Source organism: Populus euphratica, unplaced genomic scaffold (genome assembly GCF_000495115.2).
Source record: "Populus euphratica unplaced genomic scaffold, PopEup_1.0 scaffold1185.1, whole genome shotgun sequence".
In the NCBI taxonomy this organism is placed as follows: domain Eukaryota; kingdom Viridiplantae; phylum Streptophyta; class Magnoliopsida; order Malpighiales; family Salicaceae; genus Populus; species Populus euphratica.
The window spans coordinates 43,059-64,184 of record NW_011501039.1 but is presented as its reverse complement, the minus strand read 5'-3'; the positions used below and the strand labels follow the sequence as shown (position 1 = coordinate 64,184).

Sequence of the window (21,126 nt, the reverse complement as noted above, 5' to 3'; positions counted from 1 at the left end):
TCTTCCAAATTATCTGTCACCGTAACTCAGATATTAATGTTTCATTCTTTTTGTAAGTGCATTTTCAATGATTTTTAATGTCTCCTTAATGCAGGTTGTCCGTTGGGGTAGATCTGTATATGCAAATATCCAGAAATTTATCCAGTTTCAGCTTACGGTTAATGTTGCAGCTCTTATTATAAATGTTGTGGCTGCAATTTCTTCTGGTGATGTCCCATTAAATGCAGTGCAGGTATTTGCGGTCTCCTAGTTACACTAACTAAAAAAGATAATTGTTTCAGTTAGTTCTGTATTCATGTTTTGGTTCTATCTTTTAATACAGCTCCTGTGGGTTAACCTTATCATGGATACTCTTGGAGCATTGGCACTGGCTACTGAGCCTCCAACAGATCACCTGATGCATAGACCTCCAGTTGGTCGTAGGTATGAAATGTTGAAATGGTTTGCACCTTGTCAGTGTATAAAATTTTAAATATCTTAGAACTAAATCAAGCTGTTCTAAGCTAGAACGGTGTCCTGCTTTCTGTTATAATTTGATGAAAGGAAATTTGCGTTGGAAATTTAGAAGTGGATATTGGATGTGTACAACTAGCATCTCATCTGGACTCTTTAAGAAATGTGGATGGCTTTGTTTTTAGTTTGATTCTTGAGCCTGACTTATGGCTTCCCCCCTACCACAAGTTGAAACCTGCCCACCTCGGCCTAAAATCCAGCTATTAGCCTGCTCCATGTTGCTTTCTGTTACTAGATAACTTGTTTCAACATTGTAGATGTCTCTTCTGTAACAATTGTGGTGCCCTTTGTAGCAGCATGAGAAGTTTTAGCCCTTGTTTTACAATGATATTTCGCAGGCAAAATGCCTATGTTTGGTCTTTTTATGGTCCTTTTGGCGCTCTGTTATCAAACTAATTCAGATGTGCATTTGCATTTTCTATGATTTACCTTATGGTGTATATTCTTTTTCAGGGAACCACTATTTACAAATATCATGTTTGCATTTTCTATGATTTACTTATTGTGTATATTCTCTTTCAGGGAACCACTAATTACAAATAACATGTGGAGGAACTTGCTGATACAGGTACAGATTAATATTTGGTTTTATTCTATATGTCTTGTCAGTGCTAACATTTTAAATTGCTGTAAATTATCTGGTGCTTAGTTTTTTTTTCATTCACATAAAGTACAATAATGGTAATTTCCAATTGTGGTTCCTAAAAATTTAGGCAGCATATCAAGTGAGCGTGTTGCTTGTCCTTAATTTTCGAGGGAAGAGCTTACTGGGGTTGGAGCATGAAACCCCTCAGCGTGCAAACAAGGTGAAGAATACCTTGATATTCAATGCATTTGTGCTCTGTCAGGTTAGTCTTTAACTCCTCTTAAACAAAATGAAGCAACAAACAATTACGATGATTCCAGTTAAATTCCATTTTAGCATTGTTGATATGATCTGGTTGTTAAGAGTTCATAACTACAAAGCATGATAAGGTGAGTACTTTTCTGTACTGCAGATCTTCAATGAATTCAATGCCCGGAAGCCAGATGAATTAAATATTTTCAAAGGGATTACAAAAAACCATCTTTTCATTGTTATAGTTGGAATAACACTTGTACTTCAGGTAAGACCCTTTTAACTTATTCAATGCCCTAGGTTTTGGGTCTTTGTGTGCTATCCATGAACATGCTTTTCCTTTGCTTTTTATAGGTTATCATTATTGAGTTTGTTGGGAAGTTCACTTCTACAGTCCAGCTCAATTGGAAACAGTGGCTGATTTCAGCAGTTATTGCTATTATCAGGTAAACTGCAGCCCGTCAAGGATTTCTCTGAGTTCTATTATAGTAACTAATTATGTTATGATTTTCATCAAATGCTATTTACCAACATGGTTGTAGATAGCAAGCTTGAGATATCCTGTTCCAGAAACTGTAATTATAACAAGGCTCGTATCATGTCTAGATGTAGGCTGTAGCAAAGCTCACATCATCTATCTGATGCAAGAGGCTGTAGCAAAGCTCACATCATCTATCTAATGCGCATGGAAACATACATACATACATACATGTTATCATACCAATTGGCTCATATTTGCATATCTAAACTGTAGTTTTCTCTTTTTATTCTTTCCAACCAGTTGGCCGCTTGCTGTTATTGGTAAACTGATACCTGTTCCACAAACTCCCTTGCACAAGTTCTTTACAAAGATGTTTCATCGAAGTGGTAACTCTCCAAGTAAGAATCATTTATTTTCCTGTTCATCTTCTCTTCATAGCGTGTGGTATATCAAGTCTGATATTTTCCTGTCATTGTCTTTCAGGTGATCAGTAGAGGTCTCGAAAGACTCACAGTACTAACATCAACCTGGCTAATATAAATTTACTAGTCTATCAGCACAGTTTCTTCATATTTGCTTCATAGGACGCTACAGATGTGCACGGATGGTGACATACTTGTGAAGAATTTTTTATTTTTTTCACTTATAACTTTATGCTCCAGTGTCTAGCGAGGATTGTCTAGGAGAAAAATAACTTACTCGAGTTCAATTTAGCACATACCTTTTCTAGATTGTGTTTACAGTTATGAAATCATGGAACCAAATGCATTAACATTTTTTTGAATTAATGCATGGAATGTTTTGTCAATCTGAGGGCTTTCATGTTTGTCAAATCTCCAAAGTTTAATGAGGAAATTATGGTTATATACAGTTTACACGATGCTGGGAGTTGAAGGTGGTGGGGAGTGATGTGGAAGTTAATCAGCAGATGGGGAAATCCCTAATTTGAAGTGGAAGTTAGCTTATAATTTCGAAATACTCTCTGCACCGTCTCAGTTCTAATTGCAATTTTTAATAGATCATAGATGGCGAATTCGTGTGGTTGCCGCTCTTTTCTCCATACGCCGGCTTGGTCTTACACCACTGATATGAGATAAAACGCTCATGTTTAAGACAGTGCAGAAGCCTAGGTAACAGCGGGGTCAATGTTGGAAGCTGAATGAATACATACTGAGAAACGAAATGGAAGACAGGCCTGCCGTTATGAGCACATTGACATAGTGCCATTGCCTTGTTCCAGAAACGAAATGGAAGACAGGCCTGCCGTTCTGAGCACGCCATTGCCTTGTTCTTAATGAGGGACACATCCTTTCCTTTCACGCCTTAAATCACAGTTTTAAAAGGCACACCAAACGACGGAAAATGCAAGAGACAAGAAATCATTTGGGTCCTGATTGCAAGCGCCAGATAATAACAAGGAATCATTCTTTGAGTATATGGTGAAGCAATTGGTGGAAATGGTGCATGGCATTCTCAACCGTGGGAGCGTATCTGCCGCTACAGTATGCTGGTGTTTCAAGGCCTCTCTGAACACCTTCGCACAACACGATATCTTCTATCTGCATGTTTATATTAATCTTAGAATAAACTCCAAACTGGCCATAAACTTTACGGTAATGGAGCGTGGATGACATACCTGCACTCTCTCACTATCAACTAGACTTCTTTCTATGAAATCTTTGTCGTCCTGACACCAAAATGTTTAAAATCCTCAATTGAACAACTTCACCGGCACATAAAAGTAATCACAGGTTACCGGAATTGCAATAAGAAGCAGAATTTAACAACTTCACCGGCACATAAAAGTAATCATAGGTTACCAGAATTGCAACAAGAAGCAGAATTTTTTTTTACAATCTGCACATAAATGATAGGTATAGCGTATGGAGCTCATCGCCCCTGTAATTTATCAGGTTCACGAGTCCATCTCTAAAACCCTTTCAAGAACCACCAAGTAAAATACTAAAGATGAACAAAATCATTCCTTCTTTGATTTTTGTTTTTGATTTAGAAATAGAAAAGGAAAAACCACCCTTCGTCTTTTTATGTACTGATAAATGACAACACAATATTTATCATCATGTATCCTCGCAATATACAAGCAGGCATGCCTAGAAAGTACCTTGAGATGGGCTTCAATAAAGTAGTCAAATATCACCTGGCATTTCCTGGGTCCTAGCGGGAGCACCAGATTAGTGTCCATCCATGGTCCATACCTACGAGATCCATAAGACACTCAAGTTACCAGAGAACTGACATAACAAATGAATTAACACACAGTCGCCAAGAGGGTACCTGTTAATCATAAAATTAGGGTAAATGAAAGCATACAAGGCTTTTGACCCAAGTCGATCAATATCATCTTCACTTTCCGTCGAGCCACCATCACAGCTTTGGATGCTAACCTTTTCATATGTCTATCTCAAAGAGCAACCATTTACGTAAGACAACAATCATAATAAGAATGATATACCTCAGGAAAAAACAAAGACATTGAAGTATTCTTTTAGACTGGTAAGAGAGACATGATACAGAACACAAAATGCCTATGTGGAGAAGAAGATGAGAGAAGCATACCTTGGTGGAGTAAGAGTTAAGCTTAAGACCAGATGCAAGGCCTTTATGAGCATATGGTACATGGTAACCACCATCTAAGTAATTATCACAGAACACCTAAAAAGAAGAAACCAACGATCATCAGCAGTCTATGAAATCAAGATAGCAATAGTGATGGCCACTGATTTCTACAAGGCTTGGTTCTAATAGAGAAGACATCAAATCCATTCCGACAACAATGAATAAATGTAATACCACATGATTAACTAGGAGGCAGAATAAAATGAAAGGACCATGAGATAATTCAAGACAAAATAGCAAGTTAAGGACAATTACCTTCCAGTTACATTCAATATCGTATACACGCCTGCAAAGATAGCTTAGAGAAGAATCAACTCCATTTGCACCAAGAAATTCTGAACAGCTACCAAGCCATGCACTCCCCACTGTATTGTCAGCTTCTTGCTGTGGTAAAATCTCCTTGTCCAAAGTGAGGAGAACAAATGGCCCCCAAGTTGCAACATTTAGTGGTTTAAGCCCAAACTCCTATGTTCAATGATCAGATAAATAAATCAACAAAATTATCAATCAAAACCAGAAAATGTCTTATATGAATTGAAAATAGGATTGAGACCATATGTTTCAGCATACATTTACATCAAAATTTTGGATCCCGGTTATCCTGGTTGCTTTAAGAAGTGCTCCATCCAACCCATATGTCCACCCCTGTAAGAAAAATTAGATGTATTTATATGTTAAAGTTAAAATAGTTTACACCACCTATGAATTTAACACACACTTTATAAACAAAATGGTCGATCAAAACGAACTATTCGAAGATGCATTGAAAGTTTGAATTTTGCAGGTGAGCTAGTACACTTGTATTTTTTTTGTGGTCAAAACCAAAGAAATTCAAAAGTGAACTCACATGATAAGGGCATACAAAACAAGGCTTTTGCCCATTTCCAGATGCAACAAGAGAGGCATGATGGCGACACACATTGTGAAAAGCATGAATCTTGCCATCATCATCTCGACACACCAGAAACTCTACATTCCCCAATCTGCCATATATAATTGACCCTCCATTTCATTCTCAGAAACAATGAATAAAGGGGTGGACGAAAGAGATATTGATTGGAAATTGAAATGCACATCAAAACAAAATGCGCATTCAATGATTTCAATTGATTTTTATAAGAATCAAATGAATTGGTTAAACATGCAAGAATCCATTTGTGCCAAGTTTTATTAAACGGTAAGTTAATCGAAGGTGGAAGAAGACAACTGGTATCAAATCCGGCTAGCATCCAGGATGCGGGGAACTTAGAAAAGAGGAGGGATATCCCATGTTGTGCAGCTCAAAGGCCGTATAGACCATCTACTGATATAAAATAGAAAACAGAATCCGTATTCAAGCATATTTCCCTTGTTGTTTCATGAACTCAACAAGAAATTCAAGAATTCAAGAAAAAACAAACAAGCAAACAAAAGATCCACTTTTCAACACGTGGGCATTTAACACATAAATAAACGATACCTTCCAGTGAAAAAATCACGAGGATTCTTCATCTGTTCAGTATATCCTGAAAATTCAAGAAATTCATGATGAAACTTGGCTATAATTCATGAAACCAATTTAATTATACTCTAGAAGAAGAGAAAAACAAGAAACTAAAGAACTAACCAACAGCCTGCCAGCCTTTATAGAAGACATGATGGAGTTCAAAATCAAAAAAAGAAGGGTCGGTGTACCATGAGCTAGGTGGGGTCAAGGCTTTCTCTATAGGAATATTTGGGTCAAATTCATCGACCAGATTTTGACAGTAGTTATCACTCTGACGGACAGAGCTGGCAACAAGAAGAGACCCATGTTGTTTTTGTTGTTTTGCAATAATTGAAGTATGTTTTTGGGTTTGGAAGAGGAGAAGGCGGTGAGCAGTGATCATGGGTTTGAGCAGTACTGCCATTGTAGTTGCAGTGATCATGGTCATCGCCAAGGAGACACTGACTTGACGGATGTTCCTAAGAAATAAAATGGTTATAAGCAGGACAAATCCAGGAATACTGCAGTGGTTATAATCAGGGACAAAAGGCAGAGACGCAGTCACATCTTTTACTGAGACCAAAATAATAATAATAATAAATTGTATTTAAGGATCAAACTAAAAGTTGCATTTAGGAAAGAGGACCAAACTGGTCAGCCTCTAACAAGGAGAGCTCATTTTCTATCTTCTCTGAAGCTCGGCTATGAGACCAGAGTCCATCTAGTGACGAGCCTTTTTCGACAGGCTATTCCATTGATCCCCAAAAAACTTAGTTGACTGTATAGGTCACCCCATAATCTAGAGGATTTGGTTAGAATTTAATAAGACCTCATCAATTTTTTTAAACCTGTTATTTCATTTCTTCATAATTTTATTTTTAAATAAATGAGACTGCTTTGAAAAAGAAGAAGAAAGAACTGTTGACTCACCCACTCCTGAGCCCAGCCCCAATATAGGTTTCACTGGCTGGAAGGTTAATTTATTAACTCCCTTTTCCTTGAGATATAAACAATACTAGCCATATCATTCATCATTTCACTATATATAAAGAAGATACCTTTCATTTTCGTGATTCTTTTACTTACTGGTTCTTGAAAAACAAAACTAAAAAAATGATATAAGCACCAAAGAGTTTGTTTTGCAAGTAACATCAACCCATCAGTGTAATGCACTTCATTATCCGCCATGAAAAAGCCTAGAGATTTGTTAAAGTTTTTCACTAACTTTATTTTATTAATGGTGTTGGCGTGCAAAAAAAAGGAAAAGCTTCGCTAACTTCCTATCCAAACCCTTTTTACCTCTTATTAGCACTTGATTTTGAGATCTTTTCATGAATGATAACATGGAAACACTAGGTAAAAGAGTTATAGACCTTCTATCATCTTCATCAAATCCGATCGACCTCTAACAACATGCTCAACAAATAAGCACTCGTAATAAATATTTTGGCTACCCAACAATCGCTTAGGCTCTCCTTGTCCATCTGTTACCAACTTTTCAACAATTTGCACCTCTTGTACATTGACACTTCCATGTTCTAGAAGAGACGAGACAAAATAAAATGGAAAAAAGTAGTTACAATACCCCCATCATTCTAAGGAGTAGGTTTTGTCACTACGAGGAGCATTCTCATTCGAGATCATCAAAACAGGATCTTCATAGATCAAAAGGCAAGGTCATAGGCCATAGCCTTTACCAGTAACCCCGTTCTCCATCGAAATCTCATTCTAGCTGTTCAAAGCTAAAAAAACCATGCAGGGATGAAGAAAAAATTTATAAAAATGTTAAACACCATGTATGAAACTCTCTATTATAATCAAACTTGTTAAATACACGTCTCCCTAGTGATTTTGTAGTCATCAAGATAGACTTGAACAGCTATGATAACCTATTTGACCCTAAAACATATCTTGAAAGGGTGATTCATGACATTAATATCATGTGCAAAATAGTTAATTTTGCAGAAAATAATATTAAGAATAATCATCCTAATACAGAATTCCTAAATGAAGATATATATGCCATTATGTAAAAAGGAGGTTTCTGTGGCGGATTCACATGATGGTGAAAATTTGTTGACAGCATTCAATTCATGAAATAAAAAATATATGAATCTGAGAGACAAATCGCGCTGGAACAATATATAATCATGTGATCTTTCAAAAATCTCGTTGTATGAATATAGAAGACAAATATCAATATGGATTATTTTTATTCGTTCTATGCAACTAACATAGATTTTCTATGTATATCTCCAAGGTAAATTTTTATTCTTTTTTTATATTAATTCTTATGGTATTAATTAATCATAAAATACGATAAATGGGTATGATCATGGTCGACTAAATCCACCGAACCATTGGGCATTTATGTTTTTAATTAGCTGCCAACGCGATGGCACATTGGTTAACATCTCTATATTAATTGATCATTGGTTTCTCTTTTTTCAAAAAATAAATAAATAAATAAATTGTTCTTATGACCGGTTACTTGGTTTGGTTTCATAATTATTTTTTTCTCGGGATAACTTCAAATAAGATCCCCAATTGTGATGTGACTTTTCATTTACACCCCCAAAAATACAGAACTAAGCCTAAAAATATCCCACGTTTATCGAAATTGCTCCATCACAAGTTTCATTCCAATTAAAGTCTCTTTACTAGAATTTTTTATCGCATTCCTCGTTTAACGTTGCATTTTGAATATAAAAAATCAAGTGGGAATCCAATCTAATTTAAAGAAATTTCGTGTAACATATTGAAAAAATTATCCATGAAAATTACAAGTTGTAGGAACGACATGTTCATTGTGAGTCAGATAGGATCACAGCTTACTCCTTGCTCCCACAGTGCAGCCTTTACAAGTCGTGTGATAAAAAGCGTACTTCTTAGCAAGTTGGTAAGACTAAACTAATGACGGATAAATGCACCATAGATTCAGGATGAAATTGCTTACATAGTTTAGAGGATGTAAATGAACGTTTCATCATAATAGGGGGACTTGAGTTTGCTCTTCTTGTTAGGGCCTTTGGTTTCATCATAATAGGGGGACTTGAGTTTGGTGTTCTGGTTAGGGATTTTGCCCTGTTTGTTTAAAAAAGTGGTTCTTTAAGGACCACTTTTTAAATTTTTCATGTTTATTTACTATTAAAAAAATTTATTAACAAAAATATTTTACAGTTAAATAAAAATTTGATATGATTTTTAGAAAAATATTTTTTAATTAAAAATATTTTTAAAAAATATAAAAATATAAAAATATCTGATTATTTGTTAGTTATATCAAATTTGATCCTTATTTTTTTTTTCTGTAGTTTATTCTTTTAGAATTTGATTTAATTTTATTTTTATATCAATTTTAATCCTTATTTTTTATTTATTTTTTTCTTATCTTTGTTTTAATTAAAAAAATTTATCTATCAAATTTAGTTCTTATTTTTATTTATTTATTTTATTTAAAATAATTTATTTTTTAATTTCATTATCTTTCATCTTTTTAATTTTTTAAATTTAATCAATTTTATTTTTATTATTATTTATTTTATTTAAAATAATTTATAATTTTTTATTCATTTCATCGTTCTTTAACTTTTTATAGGTTGGACTTGATTCTTATTCTTTTAATAAATTTTAAAAAAAGTTAATAAGTTATTTTTAATTTATTTTTATAATATTATCTAATATTAAAAATTAATTTATTTTTTAAAATCTATTTTTTATGAAAGAACACAAATAAACGGTGCCTTAGTTAAAAAAAGAAAAAGTGAAAGAACACAAATAAACGGTGCCTTAGTTAAAAAAAAAAAAAAAGATGAAGACAAAAAAGGGAACGAGATTAGCGGGTAGCCTGTGGCCCTCAACCAAAAAACAGAGAGAGAGAGAGAAGGAAAACGATAAAAAATGGAAGGAGTTGACTTAATCGAACAAGAAACATAGCCACGCAAAGCCTAACAATACGGCCTAGTACTTCCAAAATCGTCATGCCCTTTCGTTATCTTCCTCACCCGTACGTCCTTTGCATTCTAAAGATATATTTATAGCTTTCGGGGTCTCAAAATAATGCTCATAGAAATATAACCCATACAAAAGTAGTACCATAGCCCTTGTCTTTCTTTTCTTGTTCTTGTTCTTGTTTCGTTCACTATAATAGCCTCTGCTCTCTCTCTCTCTCATACCTTATATCTTATAATCACCCTGTTGTATTTGTTGTATGGTTTAGAGTTGCAAAGATGATGTATGAACAGCGACAACAGCAAATGATGAATAGAGTGGATAGGAGGAAGATTAATGGAGACAGAAGGAAGGCAATCGAGGAAGAAAGGCTTGAAGTTGTTGATCTGAGTGGCATGTCTCTGGAGACTCTACCTCACCCTTCACTCAACTTAGCTACTATTTGCAAACTTAACCTCTCCAACAATGATCTGCAGGTATACACACACGCACATAAATTCCCATATTGTTGCTAAAGTGAATATGAATAACCCAATAAAAAACTTTTTTGCAGTACAGAAAGAAAAGAAACCCTTCTCAAGGTTAAACCAAACAAAGTTTTGATTGATTTTAACACAACTTTTTTGTTGTCCCTTTGATTTCTTTTTTGTTTTTATGGAAATAAGCCTCAATTGTTGCGAATAGGATTCATTTCTTTTGGAGGTGCTGAAATATCAATCTGATACCATTTTGAGTTTGAACCTAGTAAATAAAAATGTTGTCTTTCTTTAGGGGAAAAAAAGGAAAGTAATCTTATAACAATTTACTTTTTCTATTTTTTGCTAATCCCAAATAAAAAGAAGCTTATTCCTTTTGATTCCCCCCTTCTTTGATTCAGTCTTAAGCTTCCTACAAAATACTGGTCTGCATGTATATGTCCTTTCGGAAATCCCACTTCTATTTAATTTCTTTGGGTTTCTCTCATATTTTACTCTCTTGGATCTCAAACAATTAGGGTTTGTTTTGAGTATAGATAACCATTCAAATATTTTAAGTTTGTTTTGAGTATAGATAACCATTCAAAATCCTATGCAGAGATATGTTAGCACATGTTTATTCATGGTTAACCATGGAAGCAAACTAACTTTTCAAAGAATTTCTGCCTATATCTGGCAGATTATACCGGAATCCTTAACGGCAAGAATGCTAAATTTGGTGGTGTTGGATGCTCACTCAAATCAGCTTAAATCTCTCCCTAACTCAATTGGATGCTTGTCAAAGCTCAAAGTTCTTAATGTTTCAGGCAACCTTATTGAGTCCCTACCTAGAACCATTGAGAATTGCAGGTTTGTTGTCTCCTGATGTTCTTCTGCTCTTAGAAATATATTATATGCATATAGCTCAGTTTTTTTTTTTTCATCTTATTGTTTGTTTATTCACTATCTCATCATTGCGGCCTAGCTTTAGTAATATGAGTCATATGCGATAATAACAGCTCCATTAATTTGAGGATGTATGCCTTCTTACAATCTTAATATATATCAAATGAACAGGTTGTTAATTATTTAAAATATTTTTTTTGGGAAAATAAAATGTTTTGTTTTATTTTGTGTGCATGAGTTGCATTTTCGCACATGCCTTTGATATCTTCATATTAGGAATACTAATGAAATTATATATTAGCCGGTTGACTTCACGGATACTGGACAAAATACATGTATTTTTTATTAGAAACTTATTAACATCTCCATGGGGTCTATATGAATAGTATACTTTTGAGAAATAATCTAGTTTTGATTAATGGATAAATTAATCTAAAAATATATTTCACCGATTTTGATCTATAAAAAATATTTGTTGTTGTAGAATAATCTAGTGGGGATAATCCAAACCTTTGACTTGTACCATTATGGATGGTCAAGGTTAACAATTACCAATAAATCAAGGAAAACCTCATTGCTGTTGAGGAATTAAAATTCAGAAAATAGTAATGGAGAGGTAAAGAGCAGATTATGATTCGAGGTGAATCTTTTTTACTTCAGTAAAGTTTTATATATATATATATATAGGCACAATTATTAATCGGTTCACTAAAGCAGAAAACGTTTTTTGCACGATTTTCATACAATCCGCAAGTGATCCGTGTGTTCAGACTCCATTAATTATGATCTTGATCGTGAAGATTTTCCCTTTGGAAGTGTCTTGACCATTTTCCCACCACTCATTAATTCATTTTAGACTTTAATTAAAAGATTAAGATGGCTAAGTGTAGATGTCGATCGATCGGCATGCTGTACATATATTTGTGTTCATCATAGTTGCCAATGCCGTTTTATTTTGTTTAACATGTTTGAGATGTATCATTTCCTTTGAAATAATGGAGTAGTTAGCTTATTTTGTTTTTATAATATAATTTCAATGTTTAATATGCCCTCACAAAACTAATTTCTTCTAATACATCTCTATAATTGAAATCACTAGTTTTAGGCACGTTCGTGCATATGAATGATCAAAACTATGTTAAACATTACTATAGTGATGACTCTATATATATATATATATATTAATAATTTTTAATAGCTAAAAATATTATAGAAATGATAGAAGCTTTAGTAAATACCAAAGGTTCTTATATGGTGGTGTGTTTTTTTTTTAAAAAAAGAGTTTATGTTATTATAAAAAGAAAAATTATTGTACGTCGTTTTCATAAAGAGAAGCGCGAGATTGGATATTATATCCGAAATGAAAAGGGAGTATAGAAAATATTGTATAATTAGTAAAAGGAAAAGGAAAAAAGTTATAAAGGAAACACCGAAAAGCAAAAAATAAATAAATAGAAAACACATTTAAAAATTTATAGAGGAAACATAAGAGTGTATAATTGTTATTTAAATAATTTAAGAGTATTATAGTCCTTAAAAAAATATAAAGGTATTATTATCTATGAAAAGTTTTTATAAAGTTGGTGTTTTCATATACAGTTATGAATTCTTCACAGTATTCTTATAATAGATATTTGCGGACGAACCACCAAAAATATCCTTGAAAAACTCAAATCCCATCTAATTTATTAAAAATAAACTAAGATAAAATTCATTTTATTTTCCATTATTATTAAAAAAAAATTACATTAATTTTGAACATTTCACGTGAGGGTATTTTTATCAATTTAAATAAAAATATTTGACAAAACGATAAATTAGAGAATTATGAATTGAGAGCAATTAAAGTTAATAAAATATAGGATAAAATATAAAAACAAATTGAGCTAATTCAAAGTTGTAGAAAATGTAAAATATAAGAATTATGAATTGAGAGCAATTAATTATTAAATTTGAATTATAAGTAATAATTACTACAATCATTCCAAGTTATGCTTACATCAAATTATGTACTTTTTGTCTCAGATCTTTAGAAGAACTAAATGCCAACTTCAACAAGCTAAGCAGGCTACCAGACACTATTGGGTTTGAGCTTGTTAACCTCAAGAAGCTCTCAGTAAACTCGAACAAGCTTGTGTTTCTTCCGATGTCTACCTCCCACCTCACTTCTTTGAAAATACTAGATGCAAGGCTCAACAATCTAAGGTCCCTCCCAGAAGACCTCGAGAACCTTATCAATCTAGAAGTCCTTAATGTAAGCCAAAACTTCCAATATCTTGAAACCTTACCGTACTCCATTGGCGTGCTCATATCTCTTGTGGAACTGGACGTGAGTTATAACAAGATCACAACTTTGCCTGACTCCATGGGGTGTCTAAGGAAGCTGCAAAAGCTATATGTTGAAGGGAACCCACTCATTTCTCCTCCAATGGAGGTGGTGGAGAGAGGTTTGCATGTTGTCAAGGAGTACTTGAGTGAGAAGATGAATGCAGGCCACAAGAGCCCAACAAAGAAGTCATGGGTTGGTAAGTTGGTCAAGTATGGGACCTTCAATGGCAGAATTGGGTCCAGGAAAGACAGACAGTGGTTCCATGTTTCGCCTGATCATCATTACCACTCATTTGATGGTGTTACTTCTCCTGGATACGATAGGAAATCATCTAAATACACAGGGAATCGTTCCATTGAAGGCCTTGCTTCTCCTAGACACTTGAGGATGTTCTCACCCCGTCGTCTGTTCTCTTCAAAGAACTTCTTTTAGGACTGCTAGACCGTTTGTTGCATCATGAAGCTGGACAGTTTTTAGCATACTTAAGAGCATGAAGATCTTCAGATTGGAGAGGGTGACCAAAACTCCCCAAGGCTTGGAATCTCATACCTAGGTCTCCATGCGTTTGACTTATTTTTGGTTTGTAATTTGTAAATTGTAAATAAATATCATAATGCATCATGATTAATGGATATTATCTGTTTCATTTTCTTTTAGAATCAAATATTTAGCAAGCATTTCATTCACATTCTTATATTATCCTCCAATGACATAAAAGTTCAATTCTAAAATGTAAAGGGATTGACTTGTCATGAGAAATCATACAACTCTGCTCCCTTCTCCTTACAAGAAAAGTCTACAGAGAAAAAACTAGAGGGCTTATTCTCCTCCATTTTCCCAGAAAACCTGCCTGTCCAAACAATATGTGAAGAAGGCAAGATGAAGGAGACGGCATCATGGGTGACCATGTGGCGGACTAAAGGGAACAGTATGGTTATGGCCTTATGGGCGAGGGAAGGAAGGGTTGGAAAGGGAAGCTTGAAGTGGCGGTGTAATTGGTGACAAAGCATACAGATATACTCTCAAAATCTGCGAAGGACTGCAACAGCAGTTAATCCTTGATACAATCACTTCGCAAATAAATCCTGACCTCTGATTCTCTTCTGCCAATACAGTTTGCAAAACCCCCCTTCATACTTACAAGTCACTGTTAGTATCACCACTCGGAAGCTTGCACCAGTTGTGACTGGTCTCTCTACAGAGGCTTGATCTGATGCCTAGACTAGAGATTTTTTAACCTATAGATCTTCGAACAACCTGTCTAAGCTTCTTAATCAAGTCAACGGACACACCAATGAGTGGTTCAACATCATAAGAAATGCATAAAGCAACAGATTTTTGCAGCAAAATTGCTTAATCAAGAACCCAAAACTATTGCTAGAAGTAGAGCACTTAGCTGCACTTCAACTTAATAAAGGAGGCATCAATCTAGCTTAGCTAACCTTACATACACATTCAATCACCATCTCAGCATATAATCAACTGAATAATTTTAGATATTTAACTGTCAGGAAGCAAAGAAATTCGTCCACGGTTATCAGAAAAGAAATTCAAACACCAAGGAATTCACCATAACAGTGCAAGAACATTGACAAGGATGACCTTTAATCATTTCCCGATTCTGCAGAATTCGCAACTTTTATTAACAGAACTATTAATTGTTTCATGATCTATTAGCACCACAAGATCAAATGAGAATAACCCAGATCATAAAAATCCACAATAACCTCATTTGACAAACCGCCATTGTAATTTCAGACTCTACCATAACAAAGTATCTAAAATACTTCAAAAAAAAGTGCTGAAAACTCAATGAAGATAAGCAGGAATCTTAATCCGAATAAAAAGCATACTCATAACATAAGCAATAACAACAGAGGAAAACCCTGCAGTAGCATAAGAAACCTTAACACTTTTGGCCCGATTTTTATCAAGTGCCAGATCCATCAAAATAATGCCAATACCACCTACAACAAACATGAACCCAGAAGAGAGCCCTTCAATTATATACTGCCCATTAACTCTTCCTGGCATGAAAACCAAAGGCTTGACAGATCCGGTATATGGGTCTTGGGTTGACCCAATACCAGGTGGTTCAACGATGACGTCATAGACGATGCCAGAGACGACCATGAAGTAGGTGAAGAGCACTAAAGAGAAAACTGTCATCGGGGAAGGGAGAGTGAAGGTGGGGAGTTTGAGACGGAGGCGTGGTGAGCGGAGGACGGAGTAAGGAATAAAATTGAGGAGGAGGAGGAGTGGATCCATGGAGGAGGTGGATGATGGGTCGGAAGCGGCAGACGCTACGGTGTAGGCATCGGGTTTGGGTGCCATTTTGATGGATCTGTTGAATCTTTTGATAGGGCGGGAGGGGCTTGGGAGTCTCAGCGAAGGCGAGTTCAGGAGTTTTTATTTTTTATTGTAAAAGTGTTTTTTTTAACAAATTATATTAATTTGTTTTTTTTAATATATTTTTTATATTAATATATTAAAATGATTTAAAAATTAAAAAAAAAACTTTGTTTTTAAAATTTTAACTAAAAACAGATTAAATTGCCTATCAAACACACCGTAAAAGTGTTTGTTATTTTGGTTGGGGTTATCCTCGTACTGGTTAGAGATTTTTTTGTAATCAGATTGATATCCGGGTTATCCTAGTTTGGGCTGGATTGGAGCGAAGAGCAATTGGACTCTAATACAAAAGAAAATATGGATCCGTTAACCGTCATTAGCCCTAAACAATAAAATAAAAAGGATTAGTTGTTTTTCTTTGAAACAAAGGGGAATGGAAGAACAAGCCCGGATTGTGGTAATTTAAGATAATTTTTTATTTAAAAAATTTATTTTTAATATTAAAATATTAAGATTATCTAGCAAAAACTATGTCAAACACCCCCTAAACTCTCCACATATATATTGTATTTTATAACAATCATGTATTTGCGGGGATTTTTCTTTTTATACATAGTATCATACAATATAAAGATGTTTCTAATTAAAAACTAACGACTCAGATCTATTCTTCTTTTTTTAATAAAACAAATAAACATTATAAATATTTATCTCTATCTTAATATTATAAATATTAATATATAATTATAGCTTAAACATTATAAATGTTTTCATAATTATATTCACAAATGTCTCGGCACAAATCACTTTAAAGGATCGTAGCCCCCTTGACACTCTTAAAAAATATCAATCGTTATTTTTTAAATGAATCCTTTAATTTTCATTGGTTTGTTTGGTGGATAAATTGATCACTATTTCGACATTTAAATGTGTGTCATTTTTATTTTTATTTTTTGTCCCCTGCTTTGAGTAGACAGGAAAATGAAAATGAAAATGACATTTATAATTGTTTCAGCACATTTATTGTCAAGTAATAATTGTTTTCGGCTACTGATTTTTCATGGCATGATTTGAGCTCGCATGCCTAAAAAGAAACTTTGAACCTTTTAAATATAAGAAAAAAGGTAAGAAATTGGAATAAAAAAACAAATATTTGAATACTGGTCAAGGATTTCAGGACTGCATGGGACATGGGTAGATGTTGCACCTACTGCGTGTTTGTTGTTGTGATTATAGGTGTGTGGTATTTAGAATAAAATATTGTTTATAAGTGTTTAATTAGATATTAATTTTATTTATTTTTTTGTCGTGAGTCCCATCCAAAATTGAGACTGAAATTCAGTTTCTTGAAAAGCAATTTAAATCTGTTTTTCGCGAGGGTGTGTTCTCCTCTCTTCTTCACTGACAATACAAATAATTAATCATTGCAAAAATTTCTCAAAACAACACTAAGGGTCTCCATTGTTGGATCTGAAAAAATCCTGCCATCTCCTCTCATCTCTTGCCAAATGACAACAAAACCATTGTAAAAAATTTCCAAAACAACCTTTTTGTCTCCATTGCTCTTTCCCTTACCCTTTTTTTTCCCTCTTTTTCTGTTGCATTTTCCCGTATTTATTATTCACGCTGCTACACATGAATAGTGAAAAATAAATAAATTTATTATTCAGAAAATATCTCTATTATTCACTTATAGGAATAGATCCAGCCTAGACCTAGATGCATTAAAATCAAGCCTGATATAATAAAATTTAAAAATATTTTTTTTATATTAAATTTTATTTAAAAATTTAATATTTAATTTTATTTAATAGTATTGCATAATTATATTATGAGAAAATCGCATAATGATATAGCATTTATAGAATTTGATAGCAATCTCAATTTTATTTCTCATGATGTTTTACTTGATGTTGTTGTACGCTCAAATAGCTATGAAAATTATATTTCTTATCGGATGGATTTTATAAGCGATAAAATTGTAGATAGTTTAATGCAATAATAAAAAATACTTTATATAAAGTATTATTTATTTTATTATGTAATAACAATAGTTAAATCTATAATATTTCAATTAAAAACCATCAATATTAATATATGTATTTTTTTAACTATTTTACAATCTCAATTTGAAAAGTATTCTTAATAAAACACATTAAATTACTTTTTATTCAATCTTAATTCTAACCAAATATATTTTTTACCAAACCAACCTCATCTAAAATTATTCTTTATAAAATATTATTTTTTAAATCACAACCACAAAAACTATTACAATATCAAACACATTCTAGATACTACAACTTTCTTTAGAGGATGTAGTTAATTACATTTTATATCTTGGTGGAGTTTCATGATGAGAATGTTGATCTTAGTATCAAACTATGATTTTTTAATAATTATTTTTGTAGGGATTTTTAAATATGCCTGGTTGAAAAAAGAAAATATCCTATTCCACTAAATATATTAAAAAAAAACAATGGAATGAAATCTCTGGACTGTTTGTTTGTTTTTACAGGTTATAGGAAATATAATTTTTTTTGTTTTAAATTATTTTTTAATAATTTTAAATTGTTTTAATACATTGATATCAAAAATAAATTTAAAAAAAATAAAAAAATATTATTTTAATATATTTTAAAGTAAAAAAATTTAAAAAACCATTACTATACTATTAACAAGATTTTTAAAGCTGTTTTTTTCATTTCAAAGGTATTTAAAAAAATTATTATTTTTCTTTTTTTATTTTTAAATAATTAAAACAAAATGTAGTGCTGTTTTTTGGAGTATTAAGACATCAAATCACTCACCGTCATCTTAGGTACAGTCGTATTGAATGGAACCACGTGCATTGGAGGTAATAATGTACTTCAGGTATTTTCAAGAGAATGGCGTTCACATGCGGGGTTAGGGATGAATTCTCCTGAAATAATTTTTTAAGGCGAAAAACAAAGAGGCCTGCTCTTTCAATAGAGATGATCAAAATTCTTTGCAAACGTTAAAATAAAGAATCTACGGGTCACATTATCTATTATTCCACCATAAAGCTAAAAGATATGGTTTTTTATGGTAACCACATCACTCTTTGTTCTCTTATATTTTATTGTTTTTTATAAGGGTATAATTTTTGAAAATTTTCAATTTATCCTTTAAACTTTTCTTTTACATATTTGAGCTTCTATTTTTTTTTTTAGGGTTGAATTACAAGGTAAAGGGGTGCAATGCAATACATATAAGTGGCGCGGTCGAATTTGTTGGTGAACTATATTTTTATCCCTTGTATCTATTTTTTTTTTGGCTATAAAGTGACAAATTTTTTGTATTTTTTAAATATTCATTTCAATATTAAACTTTAATTTTATTACTTTTTAATCTTTATCTCATAGTAGGAGAGAGAGGCAATCGCTGAAATTTGATCTAAAAAGAGAAAGACATTGTTTCAATGATTCCATTTATAAAAATATTAAATTTTTATTTCAAATGGTTTCATTAGATGAGAAATGTTTAAATTAAATGTTTTGTTACTTTAAAAATATTTTAAAAAGTATATATTTGATCGAGAGAAGAAATTAAATTTCAAGTTGATTCTTGATTCTGAATTGATTTTTTATCTTTTAAAAAGTTAAAGATAGGTTGAATAATAAATTATATTATTTTATTAATTTAGTTAGAAATTCATAATACGAGTTAGTTAAGGATCGAGATGGAGCCACTATTTTATTATTTTAATAATATTTTTAAAAAAGGCCATTGTTGGATCTGAAAAAATCCTGCCATCTCCTCTCATCTCTTGCCAAATGACAACAAAACCATTGTAAAAAATTTCCAAAACAACCTTTTTGTCTCCATTGCTCTTTCCCTTACCCTTTTTTTTCCCTCTTTTTCTGTTGCATTTTCCCGTATTTATTATTCACGCTGCTACACCTGAATAGTGAAAAATAAATTAATTTATTATTCATCATTTCAATAAAAATGTCTCAGAATAGATCCAACCTAAATGCATTAAATCAAGCTTGATATGGTAAAATATAAAAATATTTAAAAATATTGTTTTATATTATATTTTATTTAAAAAATTAGTATTTAATATTATTTAATAGTATTATATAATTATATTATAAGAAGATCGCGTAATGATATAGTATTTATAGAATTTGATAGCAATCTCAATTTTATTTCTGATAATATTTACTTGATGTTATTGTACGCTCAGATAGCTATGAAATCTATATTTCTTATCGGATAGATTTTATAAACGATGGAATTGTAGATAGTTTAATACAATACTAAAAAATACTTTATATAAAGTATTATTTATTTCATTATGTAATAACAATAGTTAAATCTATAATATTTCAATTAAAAACCATCAATATTAATATATGTATTTTTTTATTTATTTTACAATTTCAATTTGAAAAGTAATCTTAATAAAACACATTAAATTACTTTTTATTCAATTTTAAGTCTAACCAAATATATTTTTTACCAAACCAACCTCATCTAAAATTATTCTTTATAAAATATTATTTTTTAAATCACAACCACAAAAACTATTACAATATCAAACATACTCCAGATACTACAATTTTCTTTCGAGGATGTAGTTAATTACATTTTATATTTTGGTGGAGTTTCATGATGAGAATGTTGATCTTAGTATCAAACTATGATTTTTTAATAATTATTTTTGTAGGGATTTTTAAATATGCCTGGTTGAAAAAAGAAAATATCCTATTCCACTAAATATATTAAAAAAAAACAATGGAATGAAATCTCTGGACTGTTTGTTTGTTTTTACAGGTTATAGGAAATATAATTTTTTTTGTTTTAAATTATTTTTTAATAATTTTAAATTGTTTTAATACATTGATATCAAAAATAAATTTAAAAAAAATAAAAAAATATTATTTTAATATATTTTAAAGTAAAAAAATTTAAAAAACCATTACTATACTATTAACAAGATTTTTAAAGCTGTTTTTTTCATTTCAAAGGTATTTAAAAAAATTATTATTTTTCTTTTTTTATTTTTAAATAATTAAAACAAAATGTAGTGCTGTTTTTTGGAGTATTAAGACATCAAATCACTCACCGTCATCTTAGGTACAGTCGTATTGAATGGAACCACGTGCATTGGAGGTAATAATGTACTTCAGGTATTTTCAAGAGAATGGCGTTCGCATGCGGGGTTAGGGA

The 21,126-nt window shown here is 32.1% G+C and overlaps 4 protein-coding genes across 4 annotated transcripts; 2 read left to right on the top strand and 2 right to left on the bottom strand.

The window, feature by feature from the left end:
* The first annotated feature begins 65 nt into the window (after positions 1-65).
* Positions 66-2,640, top strand: LOC105117128 (calcium-transporting ATPase 8, plasma membrane-type-like). The gene is made up of 8 exons (XM_011014683.1): positions 66-232; positions 323-423; positions 1,036-1,081; positions 1,227-1,361; positions 1,512-1,619; positions 1,706-1,797; positions 2,133-2,230; positions 2,316-2,640. Exons 1-8 carry the CDS (start codon positions 68-70, stop codon positions 2,324-2,326), a joined length of 756 nt encoding a protein of 251 aa, XP_011012985.1. The 5' UTR covers positions 66-67; the 3' UTR covers positions 2,327-2,640.
* Positions 2,641-3,147: 507 nt separating this feature from the next.
* Positions 3,148-6,506, bottom strand: LOC105117127 (choline monooxygenase, chloroplastic-like). Its single transcript, XM_011014682.1, has 10 exons — positions 6,076-6,506; positions 5,929-5,974; positions 5,317-5,452; positions 5,040-5,114; positions 4,725-4,934; positions 4,410-4,505; positions 4,128-4,249; positions 3,955-4,048; positions 3,469-3,519; positions 3,148-3,391 (listed from the first exon to the last, which is right to left on the bottom strand). Exons 1-10 carry the CDS (start codon positions 6,380-6,382, stop codon positions 3,254-3,256), a joined length of 1,275 nt encoding a protein of 424 aa, XP_011012984.1. The 5' UTR covers positions 6,383-6,506; the 3' UTR covers positions 3,148-3,253.
* A 3,397-nt stretch (positions 6,507-9,903) lies between these two features.
* On the top strand, positions 9,904-14,239 carry LOC105117126 (plant intracellular Ras-group-related LRR protein 6-like). The gene is made up of 3 exons (XM_011014681.1): positions 9,904-10,361; positions 11,041-11,210; positions 13,272-14,239. Exons 1-3 carry the CDS (start codon positions 10,164-10,166, stop codon positions 14,005-14,007), a joined length of 1,104 nt encoding a protein of 367 aa, XP_011012983.1. The 5' UTR covers positions 9,904-10,163; the 3' UTR covers positions 14,008-14,239.
* Positions 14,240-15,173: 934 nt separating this feature from the next.
* On the bottom strand, positions 15,174-16,002 carry LOC105117125 (putative oligosaccharyltransferase complex subunit CG9662). The gene has a single exon (XM_011014680.1). The coding sequence runs from the start codon at positions 15,907-15,909 to the stop codon at positions 15,385-15,387; it is 525 nt and encodes a 174-aa protein (XP_011012982.1). The 5' UTR covers positions 15,910-16,002; the 3' UTR covers positions 15,174-15,384.
* Positions 16,003-21,126: the final 5,124 nt, after the last annotated feature.

Coding starts and splice junctions, on each gene's coding strand:
- LOC105117128 (XM_011014683.1), top strand. CDS start 68: ATGATTTTTAATGTCTCCTTAATGCAGGTTGTCCGTTGGGGTAGATCT. Junction 424..1,035: donor AGACCTCCAGTTGGTCGTAG/GTATGAAATGTT, acceptor ATTCTCTTTCAG/GGAACCACTAATTACAAATA. Junction 1,798..2,132: donor GCAGTTATTGCTATTATCAG/GTAAACTGCAGC, acceptor CTTTCCAACCAG/TTGGCCGCTTGCTGTTATTG.
- LOC105117127 (XM_011014682.1), bottom strand. CDS start 6,382: ATGACCATGATCACTGCAACTACAATGGCAGTACTGCTCAAACCCATG. Junction 5,453..5,928: donor CGTGATTTTTTCACTGGAAG/GTATCGTTTATT, acceptor TATATATGGCAG/ATTGGGGAATGTAGAGTTTC. Junction 4,250..4,409: donor TTAACTCTTACTCCACCAAG/GTATGCTTCTCT, acceptor TCTTTGAGATAG/ACATATGAAAAGGTTAGCAT.
- LOC105117126 (XM_011014681.1), top strand. CDS start 10,164: ATGATGTATGAACAGCGACAACAGCAAATGATGAATAGAGTGGATAGG. Junction 10,362..11,040: donor TCTCCAACAATGATCTGCAG/GTATACACACAC, acceptor TATATCTGGCAG/ATTATACCGGAATCCTTAAC. Junction 11,211..13,271: donor AGAACCATTGAGAATTGCAG/GTTTGTTGTCTC, acceptor TTTTTGTCTCAG/ATCTTTAGAAGAACTAAATG.
- LOC105117125 (XM_011014680.1), bottom strand. CDS start 15,909: ATGGCACCCAAACCCGATGCCTACACCGTAGCGTCTGCCGCTTCCGAC.